The following is a 15853-nucleotide window of genomic DNA, read 5'->3' as shown; positions in this document are numbered from 1 at the left end:
ACAGCATACTATTTGAGGTTTGTTCTTGTATCACAGTTTATTAAATATGAAAATGTATTAAAAATTAAATGATAATTTAGCATGTATGGATCTCCTCAAATTATCTCAAGGTGGGGTTATATACCTATAAATTATAGTTTTACAGATTGAAGGAAACAGACCCAGAATGAGTCTGAATTCTGAAGGCCTTGTGGGGGTTACCCATTTAGGAAGAGAGAAAAACGTGATGCAGTGTGACTAAGGAGGGAACCGTTTTTTCTAGCAGAAAACTAGTGATTGCCAAGGCCCTGTAGCCAGAAGGAGTGTAGCATGTTGCCTCCTACAGGGATTGTTGGTACCGCGGAGAGAAAAAGGAAAAATGTCTGCAAGAGACATTAATAATAATAATATACACTGACACACTGAACATAGCGTTCTACATACTGTTCTCAAATGCTTTCTTTATAAATAACTCTGCTTACTTCTCACATAAACTTCATGAGAGGAGGGGTATTACCCACAAGGCGAGGTTAAGCAACATGCCCAGGGGATGGGAGCCCTGAAGTGTCAAAACTAGGACAGCCCCAGATGCAAGTGCCAACCTGCTGTGCTCGCCCTGACCGGGAGGCTAACCTGTTCTCCCTGCTGGGAAATGCTGTCCCTCCGAGAAACAGCTCACGCAGTCCCATGTGCCTTTTTCTCACACCCAAGCCTCCCCCAATGACCACTCCCAAGAAAACCATGAATTAAGAAAAAAAAAACCCATGCTCAATAACCCAGAAGTAAATGAGTTCTACCCCCGGTAGTGTTGTCACTGACTTGCCTAAAGTCCTCCATAAACGAAGTGGTTACAGTGCTCTTAAGCCTTCTCTCTGACATGTTGTGCATACACGTGCAACGAGCCTACACATCCAGGCCACACGCCCAGTGTGCGTGCACGTGTGCAGAGACCTAGACACACATAAGCCACCAAGAGAGGTACATATACTCTGTAGGCAAGATGGGGGTGACGCGTAAGTGTGCCTGTAGTGGGCAGCTCGGCTTGTTCGTTTTTAGGACTCTAGAAGCTTTCCAAGCTCTACATGCTGTATACCATACAGAACGGAAGCACTAAATACCTCCCCAAAGGTAGAGGCTATTACGGAGACAAAAATAACATTTGCTTATCTTTGTTAAAAGTTCTCATCATGTGTTTCATCAGAGGCTTTGTCTGCTAAAGACACCCACCCAAAGAGCCCCAAAGGAGTCCCAAGGAGGCGTGTTCAGAAGGGTCTCTGCAGCAGACAGCCCTGGGGTGGGGATTCCCAGGCTTTGTGGAGCCCACTGGAGGGTCAGACTCCTACAGCTGAGAATGCCCTTCTCCCAGGCCCACCAACGCAGAACGAAGATCTACTCTTTCTTGGATCTCATGGATCTGTCACTTTATCAGGAAACATACGAGCTGCCCAAAGAGATTAGTTTCCTCTTAAATGCTCTCTTAATACTCTCCGCACGCTCCTTAAAAGTTCATCAGAACTGCGATTCAGTCATTGTTCAACTGTTTGTTAAACATATTTTATGCATGCTGGAATGTAAGATTCCAGAAGACAGTGAGCGTGTCTATTCTCCTCACTGCCATCACTCTACAACATAGCACACCCAGCCGCTCCTAAACGCATGAATGAATGAATGAATGAATGAATGAATGAGTGAATAATAATAGTGTCAGTCTTCAGCTTCTGGAGGAATCTAGCTGTACATTCTCTCCTAGATCCTGCTCTATACGAGGTCATTTTGTATATGCTCGGGGTGAGACTAACACTGCTCGGGGGGAGACTGTAACTCTCTGTAACTGAAGCTTGTGACCAGGCTCCAGCTCTCTTTGAGGAGCGAAGAAGTGGTTGGTCTCCCAGGAGCCTCTGGTAGAGGGCTTTGCCCATGGTTAATGGGTTCAGTGAATGTTTGCTGGTGAAGACAGGGCTGAGTCAAACTATTTACGCGTATTAACGAGTAGCTAACCCAGGTATGGCGCGTAGTTCATAGCACAGGCTGCCATCCCCACGCTCTCATCTACTAATGACAGAAGTTCAAGGCACTCTCTAAAATGCTCTTTCCATTCTTGCTGCCTGCCCCATTCAGCATTCACTGTATCTTTCCAGGACTAATAATTGAAATCATTTATTGAGGACCTGTTATGTGCCAGGCACTACATAGTATATCATTTTAGCTGCAACACAAGTTGGGGATGTTTGTATTTCCACCTAACAGATAAGAAAAATGGGACTCAGCAAGGTTAAGAAAGCTGCCCAAGGTCACAGTCAGTAAGGAGGGTAGTAGGGTGCCATCTCAGCTCTACCTGAGTCCGCAGGCCAAGCTCCAGTGGTACGCCATCATCTTTCATTCCTGTAACTGGACTGTGGGGATGGTGGACACACCCTGGCTGAGCTTGAACTCCAACTCTTCTATTTACTATCTGTGGGGCTTGGGCAAGTTCCTCAGGCTCTTCGTGCCCTCAATTACTCATTCGTAAAATGAACATAGTAGCTGTAATGGGAGCTGTTTTGAGCTAACATATGGTTAACGAAGTACAACCGTGCTTGGCACGGAATAAGTACTCAGCCATTTTTATTTTGACCATGGTTGTTGTTGTTGTTGTTATTACTATTATTAATGATGTTATGTTCTGTGCTACCAATCACTCCAAAGAATGGCCTCTCTTTGGGAGGGAGGAATCAAACATGCTTGGAACAGTGTGTCCCTTGACTCTTCCAAACAACTCAAGATGAAAAGATTTTTTTCCTTTTTGTCCAATTTCAGCAAACATTCACTGAACCCATTAACTATGGGCAAAGCCCTCTACCAGAGGCTCCTGGGAGACTACTTCCTTACTCCTCAAAGAGAGCTGGAGCCTGGTCATAACCTTCAGTAAGCAAGACAGAAATGGGAACTCAGTCAAGCAGGGTTTAAAACAGATCCTCCTGGTAGGCAAACATTTAGTAAATATTTATTGAATAAATTAATGGAAGAACTCACACTAAATTAAATACTAAATGCCCTTCTATATTAATGGGAGACTTATAGCAATGTGGTGGAGAGGATGGACTTCGAGGATAGAGTTCAACTGCTCAGGCTGAAATAGTCACCCCACCATGTACGTGTGACATTGAGCAAGATACTTAATATGCCGGGTCTTCTCATCTCTGAAATGGTGCTGTTAATGGAAGCTGTTTTGTAGGTTGCTGGAAAGGATTAAATAATCAATATATAGCAAGGATTTAAAAGAGTTCTGGCTCATAATAATCACTCCACCAATGTTAGTCACCATTATTATTACTTTTGGCTGAAACACAACAAAGGCCCTTGGAGAAGCACTTTACTTAAGGACCAAATCGGTGTTACGCACATCCACTACAATGATATTTGCAATCATAGAGGTGTAATTCTCCTGGTTTTGCCTACTCAGCCACCTTCCCACCCTCTTCTCAAATATCTCTCGTGCTTTTCTTTGAGGAATCATCCTTTCCAACCCTTAGTCCCTGTAGGTTCTAGGGCCAGGTACCCAATCCAGATATGGAGGAAGGAAAACAAGGGTTGGTTCAGGATTGGGGACATGACCCGAGCTGTGTCACTGATATTCGGACTGGCACTTCGCTGGGACTAACGATAACGAAGTAATCAGAACATGAATCAGGAGCTGTTGGTGGGAAGAAAGCAGAGCCCAGGGACAGAGAGAGATGACGTTCCTAATCATATCATGTGACTTCCAATAAATCCCATTTTCAGCTTCATTTGGTTTGAGTGGGGCTTTGGTACGACAATCCAAAGTGTCCTGAGCACTAAGGGGAGAACCAATCGTTGTAAAGGTGAAAGGCCTGATATTAAGTTATGATCTCCTTAAGTCCTGTGTGGGCTTCAAGGTATCATTGTAAAGGGACTAGTTTACATGAGGAATTTTTATCCAAATGAAAATGAGGATTATTTACAGGGTTATCAAAGAACAGCAGTCTCTTCACATAGGGTGGCCAGGAAGCAGTGAATATAAAAGCCTAGAAAAGTGCCCCTCTGACTTTCATATATCTGGAGTTCCTTAAGGGGCTTGTAGAAAAGGCAGGTTCAGAGGCTCCGCCCAGAAATTCTACAGCAGGTCTGGAAATGTGCGTTTCTCAGGAATACCACCGGAGGGCTGACAGTTCACGGAAGCTGGTAGTCCACTTGGAGAAACACTACCCCAGAGGGCCCAATTTTGTTTAGATATTGCAGGCAAATCTAGAGTACACAAACCCAGCTGGGAAGGAATCCCCAGAAAGCTGCGAAGTGAAGAAATTCTCATAATTATTTCAGGAACTAAAACAATCTCAAAGACTGAGTCTAAGTTGAAGTACTAATTCTGAAGCAAATATTGGCAAATTTGGAAATGTCTCAGCTCTAAAACCAGAAGAGCAGAAGCATTATATCCAGTTCTTTCTGTGGCTAGTTTCTATTAAAAAAAAGAAAAAAAGAGGAAGTGGTGTAGAGTAAAAACAATAATCTAAAAATTGATTTCATGCTTATGGTTTTATCAATTTCATTACAATAAACTATAGTAACTGCAGCAGCTCACTGCAAACAATTAACAAAGACGACCTTTGAGAATTCTTCTCCGTTTGTAGCAGAGCAGCTATAATGAGCACAATTATAATAATTGGTAAGAAGCTTTTGCAGCATTCCATAATACACAAAAGACAACATGGCAAAATGAAACAGATTGTTTTCCGAGGCTGCCGCACAAATTTCACAAAGGAAATCTTACGCTGACTGTAGTGTGTAAGGGGGTGATACAAAAGTCATTCGATGCTGTATTAGACACCACGAGAAATAAGAAAACTCTCTCCTGATGTGATGCTCATATTTATCTTTGTTAAGGGTCAGTGGTTACAAAATAGTGATGTGCGTAAATCAAGGAAATTACCCAGCCCTGTCGAAAAGGGTTCCCTAAGAAAATTAAGCCCAACTACCTAAAGCATCCACTGTATGCAATGGACTGACTCTCCTATGTCCTGACAACAGCCTTAGCTCCGTACCGTCCTCTGGAGAATCAAGAAAAGAGTCCCTCATACTCATTTTCTGCAGAGCTTCGCTATCTTGTGGAACCCAGTTTAGAAAGGCTAATGGACATTCCTTGAACTGAAAATACAGATGCGGGGATAAATAGCTGTGTTGATTCCAAAGCAAGGTGGTTTAATAGTAAGTGGTTCTTCAAGAATCTTAAAGTCTCAAACATAGAACCGGAAACTATGACAGTAATATGCAGTGCTCTCAAGTCCTACTTCATGCATCAACATACAACTTTGTGCACTGAGACTAACGATGGCAATGGAAATCACCGTCGTACCACAGAGCTACACAACAGAGCTTGACAGCACGAATGTCTTGAAATGTCCACACCCACTAACCGTGAAATTGCCGAGTGCCCCACACTACATGGAGACCCTATTCAGTCCAAGGAAAACAGAGTATTAGGACTTTGGCAGAATTGCAAAATACATTCTGACTTGTTTTGTGGTAAAAACTTTGTAAAAGGTTTCCATATTTATAATGGGTTTTTGCGTAGACTGATTGTACCTGATCTCGATTTTTTGTGTCAGATCTGCTAACTGATCACACCAACATCCCTTCTCCCTCCATGCCTGACAGAACACAGATTTTTAACTGCACCTATTGGGAGAATAAAAGACTACATTTCCTGGTTTCCCTTGCAGCTAGGTATAGCCAGGGAAAGCAGAAGTTAAATACAGCTCTTTTCTGAACCCGTCTGCTTCCACCCACTCACTCTCCTTTTCTTGCTGCCAAAGAATGTGATCCAGGAAAATCTAACAACCGCCTTGAACCTAAGTGTGGAAGCCACTCCACCACACTGCTGCCATACATTCCGGGCTGTAGCTTCCAGACTCCCTTAACATGGGAGAGCAAGACACTTCCCTCATGCTTGAGCCTTTGTGATTTCGCGTTTTCTGTTTCAAGTGGCAGAACCTAAACGTAATTAATATAATATACATGTAGTTCCTTATTCAGTACAGGCCAGGTGAATTAATAAACTAACAGGGATCAAATATCTGAACTGGCTTGGAACCTGTGAAATTTGAATAATGTATTTTTTGTATTTATTGTATTTATGTATCAAAAATGTATTTATTACAGGCTTCATCGGTAGGAGCCTGCTTCTTCCTCTCCCACTCCCTCTGCTTGTGTCCCCTCTCTCACTGGCTGTCTCTGTCTGTCAAATAAATAAATAAAATCTTTTAAAAAAAAAGGCATTAAAATGTATTTATTATATTTATTTGTCAAATATATTATTCAAATAAAAGGACAAATAAGAGGAAGTAGTACTTCATCTAAGGCCAATAAACATGGAAATAATTTTTTGCTGGTGAAAAATATATATAATTTAAAGACAAATTCAGATCGATGATAAGGAAGGAAAGGAAGTCAGTACAAGGTGTGGAATAAATGAACATTAGTGAAATCAATATTATGGGAGGGTACCATATAATATATACTTATCAAAGGTAACAAACTGGGCCAGAAAAGACATAGACTGAAATCTGACAAGCAGATCTATTGTGTGCCTTTTTAAATTTGTATGTTGGTTCTTGATATCTCTGTGTGATTCATTCATTCTACGTCTATTTACATTGAATAAACCACTTCCGGGCTGAATGGAATTTGGTCTTTTCGCTTTTATGAAGGGGGCGGGGGCAGGCGGACATCTTAGAAAAATCCCCAGAACAATAGAAAATTATTAACATGCTTTTGATGTCCAGTGAGTCCTTTCAAGTCTGCTTTTTGCTCTATACTCTCAAAAAGGCATTAAAATATTTTAAATAGACCTAGCAAAAAGGACTGAAAGCATGAGATTTTATTTAAAATAAGGTCTATTCCTTAGATTGCTTTCGATCATCCAGGCAGAAATTTTATTTCCGTGTTGCTCCATTATAACAAGAATTTTTGGTTATTGGGATTATTTGGTCAATATCTTGGAGTAGGGAAATATTCATGTGAAATATCCTAATGAAATTGCAGTAGCTACCCAAACTCTTCTCCACTCCAGTATTAGGTGGACCTTTGGGAAAACTGTTAAGACCCATCTCTTCTGTGTAATCTCAGTATTATTCTTTTAATACCTTCAAATCCATGTTCTGTCTTCATATGCAAATATCTGTGGTTGTGTTTATGTAAATTTTCAACACACATTATTCACTCTAACTACATAAGACAATGGGTAGGTATCTAATTTAATTAGAGTGATTTATCCATGGTCTTCTCGGTCAGCTGTTCAATACTCTTAACGGCTTTATGTTCATCTCAGTGGGTAAAGACCTTAGATGTTTAAGAAGATTCTATTTCTGTAAAATGATTTTTTACCACTAATTTCTCTATCACAAATATATAGCTACTGAGATGGCAAGATAAAGATACGTTACCCCTGTGACATCCATAACCTTAATGGCTGCGAGCTGGCCCGTTTTAACATGACGACCCTGTAAAGAAAAAAAATAATAAAAGACTTTAGTTCTGGTAAGCAATGTCCACATTCAGTTCCATCTATAGAGATCAATTACCTAGATCACTGTTAGAGAACGTGGCTGGGGAAAACGGACACACACACATATACACGCACAAATCTTAGTTGCTGTAAGGATCAATTTCCATTTAGTGTTTCCCTTGTAAACCATCTCCATCACTTTGTTTTTGGGTTTGTTTTCATAGTGATTGTTAAGTTAATTGAATAATTTGGTTCTATCTTCTGTCCGAGGTGGTAGGTAAGGGCTTGTGTGGGAGGAAGGGGAGGCAGGCCTGGGTGGAGGTGACCTAAGTATCTCCTTGTCAGAAAATACTCGGTATGTGAAGAAACTTTAGTTTCCTTGATTATGAAAATACTTTGTATTGTCTCCACTGGATAGGATTCTGCTCTTACTTGTAAATGTCTCTTTATCTTAAAAGTGAGCCTAAAATAGAACAGATAGTTGTAAGTCCAAATTTGTGATCAAGGAGGCAGCGTTGAGCATAAGCAACTGCTTGCCCAAAGCAGGCATCTTTGGTCTTTGGAACTACCACAGAGTGTCAACCACACAGAATTGGAAGAGAATGGGGTGTGGTGAGAGGGCAGCCTCGGACCAGCAGCTTTTCTACACTTGCTCCTTGAGAAACTCTCAGACGGTAGCAAAGATGGTCAATCCGCATTACTTCTAAATGCGGTTTATACGTGGCTTCTAAAATACGTTGCAACGATGACTGCCACCAGGCAGTATTCTACTGCCTCCAAGATCAGCTAGATTCAAATGCCAGCTGCATGACCTTAGATCAGCCCCCTAACCTTCCCTCACCTTCTAGGCTGCAGTTTCTTCATCTGAAAAATGGAGACAGTGGTACCTGACTCCTAGTATTGCAGTGAGGGCTAAATGTGCTAAGGCAGATACAGTGTGTGACGGTGCCTGGCTCATGGGAGCTGTCTGCAGATGCGGCCTCTGCTTAGTTAGGACCCTGTCTTGTGATGAATGTTAAATGTTGTCTTTCCTTCTAGGCTGTATGTTTGATGAAGGCCAGGGCCATGTCTCGTCGTTGTAGTCCCAGTGCCCGGAAGGGTGGGTGCTCACCCCACAGCCGGAGTGGCATGGTTATGGATGAAAACAGCAGGTGATGGAGGCATGGATGCTTAAAGATGAGAGGAGGGGATAGGTTAGGTGCTGTTTGCCCCTTTTCTTCTCATCTCTCTCAGCTTTTTATGCCTATTTACTCTCATTCCGATAGCGCTTCCTTCAGCTTTCAACCTCCCATTCTGCTCCCTCCCTTCCTCCTGGGTCAGGAAAGAGCAAAAAGAAGGAGGCATCAACTCTGTAACCCAATATGGTCAAGGGCACAGCCCCTCCTACTTATTTCAACTTTCAAGACAGTAAGGGAAGGGCCTGGAGTGCTACCGCACAGAGCCCTGGACTGGAATTCCAGAGGCCTGGTTCTTGTCCAGGTTCTGCTCATGACCAGTATGCTCACCTGGGACAAGCGATGTAACCCATCTGGGCCCTAGTTACCCTGTCTGCAGAATATGGGGGAAAAGGGCTCAGGGGTTGTGGGGTGGTGGGGGTGGACGAGGCGGAAGGTATCATTGTTACCACCACCCCTTTCCACCCCAAGGAGCATTTGGAAATGCAATTTTCACGATGGCTGAGTGGGAAGAGTAGTGCCACCACAATTCAGTGTCCAGAGGCCAGGAATCCTAACTTCCTGCACAGGAAGTTCCTCTCACACCTGGGAGAAGTAGGAACAGTGCTCTCTGTTGATAAACACTGAATGGCCTCCCGAGTTGTCCAGGTCCCGGTAAGAGTCTAGAATGCTGTAATGATGACCTTAGCAAAGGAATCAGCAGCTTTTCTGTGGGAAAACAGTTGACTCTTGAACAATGTGAGGGTTAGGTTAACTTTTGACTCCTCAAAAAATTAACTACTAATAGTCTACTATTGACCAAAAGAATTGCCAATAAAACAGTTGACTAACATATACCTTGTATGTTGTATGGATTATACACCGTATTCTTATAATAAAGTCAGCTAGAGAAAAGAAAATGTGATTAAGAAAATCGTAAGGAAGAGAAAATCTGCATCTACGCGAACCTATGCAGTTCAAACTCATGTTGTTCAGGGGCCAACTGTATCAAGTCCTCACCATAAGGGCTATCAATCATACCGTAAACAATGGCTGTTTCTCTACTAAAGCACTAAGGGAGTGTCGGGAAACTGGAGACACATACAGAGCGTCTGGTTGGTGCCCTATAGCTGATTCACCTCGCCGTTCTTCGAGGGGCGCCACACAGCCAGGTAAAGGCAAACACCTGCCTATGGCTTGTACGTCCACCTGAGACCCAACCCTCTCTCTGCTATTCCACCTTGGGAGGCTCCCATCTGCTCTTATCCTGGGGTCTTTGAGACGAAACTGTTTTTGTTCTCTAAATGTACTCTGTTGTTTCTTGCCTCTCTGATAATGTGTTTTCTTGGCCTAAGATACCCTTCTCCTCCTGAATCGCCAATAAATTTACTCAATCTTCTTAGATTCAACTCAAGTACCCCTCCTTGGACACCTCACTGTCTAGCCCTCTTCACCTCTGGCTACCAACGAACATGTCCATGGTTCTATTACTCCAGTGAGCCCAAAGGACCAGTGCTCCCTCCTGCCCCTCTCTGTTTTTCCTTCCCACTCTCCCTTCCTTGTCCTCTGACTTCATTTGCAGCACAACCCCCACCCCCACCCCCACCAAAAAGAAAAATAAATCTTAAATAGAATCCTCCTGGTTCAAGCAGGGGCTTGACCAGCAAAGTCTGGTCTGCTCTGACCACCAGCTTGTTCGCTTCTTTTGTGGAAGCCCCAGAGGCACCCCTGTCAATACAGTTTGAGAACACTACACTCGGTCTTTAACTCCTTAAGAAAAAGGGAATCCTCTCGGAATGAGTAATTTGTCACAAGGACATGTCAACACCTAGTTTTTTCCACCAGCAGCCTGGGAGCCCAGCAGATCTAGCCCTTGGCCCAGGCCCAGGCCCAAGGCCAGGGAGCAGTCGGAATACAAGCATTCCACTTCATGTTTCAAACACAAGGTATGGGGCGGTTCTTGGTTTGAAAGAAATAAATTAAATATCTGCAACTTTTCCGAATTTAGGATATGGTGTTGTTTTTTGCCTTTGTTTTTATTCTAGTAATGGCTATACTGTCATTGAAGGCAACACTGAGGAAGAAAATAACCTGCTTCTCTCCCATTTTCAATTTCACTCCCAAGCTGAAGAACAGTTCTCGATGGCTCTGACAGATGACTGAATAATACACCTCGGGATGGCAGTTTGGGCTTAAATGAGATCCTGGAGATGGAACAATGAGCAGCCTCAGCTCAGTCCCAGGCACAGACATCCCCCGCACTCTGGACTAGGAAGGCTGCTGAGCTGTCAACCTTTGACAGAGGAGGACCACAGAGGAGGCCGCTTGGCATAAGGTGCCTTTTACATCACTGGACAATGTCAACCCAAAATAGGATCCAGATTAAGGCCAACTTTGAGGGAATAGCCGGGAGTCAGCTGATCTAAAGATCACTAGAAACCTGAGGCACAGTCACTGTTAGGACAGTGTTTAAAGAGGCAACTTCATAAAATCACAAATAAATTGAGTAGGAAGAGCCCCTAAGGTGTCTAATCCAATACCCTGCTAGAGATGAGGCCAAAATCTCACAGTTCATGAGAACCTACATGCAGGATACTTTCTCCTCTCTCCCACTTCTGCCATCCAGCTCCTGAATTAAAACTTCTTATCGTGAAAATTTTAAGAAATTTTTAAACAAACCTTCCTTTCATATCTTATTTCAGGAGTTAAACATTGAACCATTCATCACTATTTCAGGTAGGATTTAAAAAAATTTTTTTTTACTTGCGGGCAAGGCAACACAGGAGGATATTATGACAGGAGAATTATAAAGTGAAAATTTAACATTACTCCTAATTTTAATTTATTTCCACTTATGAAGTAATGAAAAATATAAACATAGACTCCATTTAAATCTGAATCTAAAATACATATTCAGCCAAGGACAAAAAAAATTTAATTCTGGGGACTTTAAAGGGAGACAAAAGGGTTAAATTTTTTTTCTCCACAAAAATTAGAAAAAAATATCTTGTTGGACTGCAGTTGCTGAGTCATTTTTTAAAAAGAATGAAGTGGTTTTTTTCCCACTGAAATAACCAACAATAACAAAAATAAAAGGCTAAATCTAGACTAAAAAGCGTAATTGGTATTCCAGTAGGACCCAAAGCCTATTGTCAATCATGTCCCCAAGCATAACAAGCAGGCCCACAAGGAAGGAGGAAGAATGGGCATCAAATCGAGGAGAGCAAAGGGTGTGGGGTCACTCAGAACTGGTGAGTGCGGTCCGGCCCCATCCTCAGACACGCGTCCAAACACAACTCTGCTCCCCTCTTCCTTTCTTTTACCTCACACCTGAGGTTAAAAAAATATATATGCTGATTCTTGTTCTTTACAACATAACACTGCAGGGAAATCTAAATCACTCATGGATTATAGTACTCTACCCCTTTACCTCCTCCCTAAAATGAATGCAAAAGAAAAACAATGGTTTTGTCTGAAATAGCCAGGTAAGCCTTGGCTCTGTTACTGCTGTTCTTTTCTAAGGAACAGCAAGATGGCTTTAGAGCCGCTAGCCTGAGGCTAGCCTGGAAGAAAGAGTACTTTCATTTCTAGGTCACTGAAATACATTTGTTTCCAGCAGAGCACAGGAGCAAACTGGGCTTGTGGAAAATGCAGACACTCTACGTACGATTTCCTTCCCTGCTGTCCAAGGACACACACACACACACACAGAGGTAGAACGTTTTCAGCATCTCGTGTTTAGCTTAGATTAGATCTTGCCTTTATTGAGGAAGACCTCTTCACTTTCCTAATTGTAAGCGAGTGCCCTACCTTTGTGTTTCCACAGCACCCTACATGAACCGTACTGATCATATCCAATGCTGTGATTTTTCAAAATGTGCTTCACAAGAACCATGAAAATTGGGGCGCCTGGCTGGCTCACTTGGTAGAGCATGTGACTCTTGATCTTGGGGTCGTGAGTTCAATTCTCACGTTGGGCGTTGAGCATACTTAAAAACAAAGAAACACACAAAACCCCACAGAGAACCATGACAATAAATCAAATCAAATGGAAAAAAATCAGAGTGTATCACATGTGGTTATGGCTATTCTTTCATGGATCAAATGTCATAGTTATGTCTATCTATTTATCCATCTATTTATCTATCATGGATGCTATAGGGCACCACCCAGATTCTCCCTTCAAGACTGACATAGCTGACAGCTCTCAGCTAGTTTGATCCCTGGGAATTGGCCTCAACCACAAAAGCACTGCCAAAGTCACGCTCCCTCCTGGAGACAGCCAAATCAATGACTGGTTGACCGGGGAGTAGAAAGGCCCAGCCCTCTTCTCTTAAAGTGGGACAATTCTGAAGGACCATCTCAGTTCCTGACCTCTTCTGGGGATGGCCGTGGTTTTTGTAAGACTGCATTGCAGTGACACTCTTTCTTCTGCACAATTCTGTTTTCTTCATAGATGTAGACCCGGAGACCACTCCCCAGTGAAATTCCTGCACGTAAATCTCCCTCTCAGGGTCTGTTTCTGGGGGAACTCTACCTAAGACAGTTGGTGACAGGAATGGCCCAAGGAAACAGGCTTTAAGAGTAGCTGTCAAGGAGACCCCCATCACTGGTGGCAGTGGCTCCTGGATAGCCCCTAGCATGCTGTAGCAGTGTCACGGTCAAGACTGTTCACTACTGGGGGACTGGAGTAGGACAGCGGTGCCATAGAATACACTAGTGGCTCCAACATCTCAGACGTAGAGAGGTCCAGAAGAAAGAGTCATTTTAAAAAATGGAATCAGATGGCTTTTGCTGAGAGCCCCTGATGTGCTAGAGAAAAACAATGAAAAGCCAAGAGCAATTAATCACCAACAGAAGGCAACCTGTGAAAATCATCAGGGAAGTGTGGTTAAATCCTGAGGCCTGTCTTTAAGTAAGATAGGTACATCACTGCTGTAGGCTCAGAGGGGTTGGGGAAATCAGAGATTTCAGGCTCTGAAGTGCTTCAGCTTGGATGTCTCCATTCCAAGTTTCAGAGCCTTATTCCTTCCCAATTAGACTTGAACTGAGGATTCAACCTTTTTCTTCTACCCTGATAATTAATTCCTGAGTATGGTCCTCAGCTTTTTCTACTCTCAGACTGTAGAAGATAAGAGGTTTTTTTAAAATGCCACCCAAAATTTTGGTAAAGGGACAACAGCAGCAGTCAAGCCTGAGAAGGCATGGTAGGCATGTCTCAGATGTCTCAGGTCACCCCAACGAGTCAGCCATATAGACCAGCAAAGATGCTAACCAAGGAGAAGAGAAGTAAAATGGAGAGGAGAGGAGGGAAACAATGAGCCTAGGTTGCAACCATCAGATAAGATGCATTTGGGGCTTCTTATAACTTTGTCAAGGAAAAGAGACCGGCTAGAATATTAGAGGAGCTGTTTCCAGACTTATACAAAACAAGCAGGTCCCAGCATCACAAGGGATTGACTGTAGTGGCCATGTGGAGGGCCACCCAGATCCCTTCTTCAGGACTGAAGTGTTCTGCTCCTCTCCGGGAGCTGTCCCTCACCAAGGAGAAGAACTGGACTCAAGGTCATGCTCCCTGCCTAAAGTAATGCCCCTTACCTGGAGGCAGCAAGTGTTCAATGACTGGTAGATGTAGGACTATAAAAGCTTACACCACTTATGTCAAGATGGAACAATTCTGAGGGGCCATTCCCAGCTCTGAAGCTCCTTTTTGGGATTGCTTGGGGCCTTGTAAGTGCATTCAATTTCTTTCTCTGCTCAAGTCTGTCTTCACTCTTCCATAGGTATTGATTCTGAGATCACTCCCCAAAATACTTCCGACAATCTCTGTCCTCAAAATCCATTTCCCAGGGAACTCAATCAAAGACTCCATCCTTGGGGTGTGAGGCTCAGTCAGTTAAACATCTGTCTTCAGCTCAGGTCGTGATACCAGGGTCCTGGGATCAAGCCCCACATCGGGCTCCCTGCTCAGCGGGGAGGCTCTTCTCCCTCTTCTCCCTGCTCCTGCTCTCTGTCACTCTCTCTGTCCCTATCTACGTCTCTCTCTCTCTCTCAAATAAAAAAATAAAATCTTAAAAAACAAAACCACACACAAAAAACGAAAGACTCCATCCTTCCACCTACCTTCCCTCCCTCCTTTCCTTCCTTCCTTCACTTTCCTTTTCCTTTTTCTTTTCTTTCTCTTTCTCTTCTCTTTCTCTTTCTTGATATTAATGTACAATATTTCTTACTGGATCTGAGGTGAAAGTTTTTTTTTTACAAAGGCTCTGACCTAAAGGATAAACAGAATGAACTAAGTCAAGTGTTAGGAAATATATCCAGATAATGGGAACAGCATGTTCAAAGGTCCTGCTATGTTACAGTTATTTGAGCATTTCAGTAACTAAAAGTAGGCCAGTATGCCAGAGTAGAGAGAAAGTGTCTAACAAGTCCATGCAGGGCCTCACAGGCTATTCTGAGCAGCGCTGCCTTTACCCTAAGACCAAGGGGCAACCACTAAAGGGTCTGAAGCAAGGGTGTAAAGTCACCAAGTTTGCATTTTGAAAAGATTGCTCTAGGGGGAGAGCAGAGAATGGAGGCCACAGAAAAGATGATGGAAAAATAGCATTTATAATGTTACTTAGTCATTAATTCAGCTGAGAGAGGATGGCAACTTGAACTAGGATGGAAGTAAGGGAGAGGGTGAAAAGTGGATGGAGTCAACAGATTTTCTACAGAACTTGGGAATGGCTTGGATACATATTTACCCTGTACCTCCCACCGTGCTCTTGGCACAGCAAGGACTCAGAGTAAATATTTGCGAACTAGTGGACTGAAACAAGTAGTGAGGGCTGAGGGGTGTTTTCAGGTTCTTGGTCCACACCATCCATATGTCCACATCGGTTTCTCCCAGTTCCCCCCATTTCTATCCAGGGCCAAAGTGTAAAGGAGCAGATGGGGTGGGGCTGTGAGCAAGAATTTCAATCATCTCACTCATAAATAAGACATGAGAAGCTGAATTTGGTGGATGAAGTTCCTTTAAACTCGACAGAGAGGCCAATCTACTTCCCCCCTCCACAGATCACAGAGACTAGCGGTTGGTTTCGGCCTTTCCTCTGAGCTATAAACGATGAGAGTGAAGGTGAACTCTTGATGCTCTGGTCACAGTTCAGATTAAAGCATAGTTGAGATACCTATCTGGACATCTTCAAGAATGCTACCTTTCTTTGATACAACATGT

General features: G+C 43.1%; 1 protein-coding gene across 10 annotated transcripts in view; it reads right to left on the bottom strand.

Annotated features, from left to right (window-relative positions):
* The window catches only part of TNIK (TRAF2 and NCK interacting kinase), a 375612-nt gene that overhangs the window by 145471 nt on the left and 214288 nt on the right, over positions 1 to 15853 (bottom strand). For all 10 annotated transcript variants that reach the window (XM_034662856.1, XM_034662873.1, XM_019801364.2 and 7 more), the window contains exon 3: positions 7419 to 7475. In XM_034662856.1, coding sequence (XP_034518747.1) covers positions 7419 to 7475 — 57 coding nt within the window. The remainder of the gene's footprint in view (positions 1 to 7418; positions 7476 to 15853) is intronic.

Source organism: Ailuropoda melanoleuca, chromosome 1 (genome assembly GCF_002007445.2).
Source record: "Ailuropoda melanoleuca isolate Jingjing chromosome 1, ASM200744v2, whole genome shotgun sequence".
NCBI lineage: Eukaryota > Metazoa > Chordata > Mammalia > Carnivora > Ursidae > Ailuropoda > Ailuropoda melanoleuca.
Note: the sequence above shows the minus strand (reverse complement) of the source record. Positions and strands in the feature narration are given on the sequence as shown.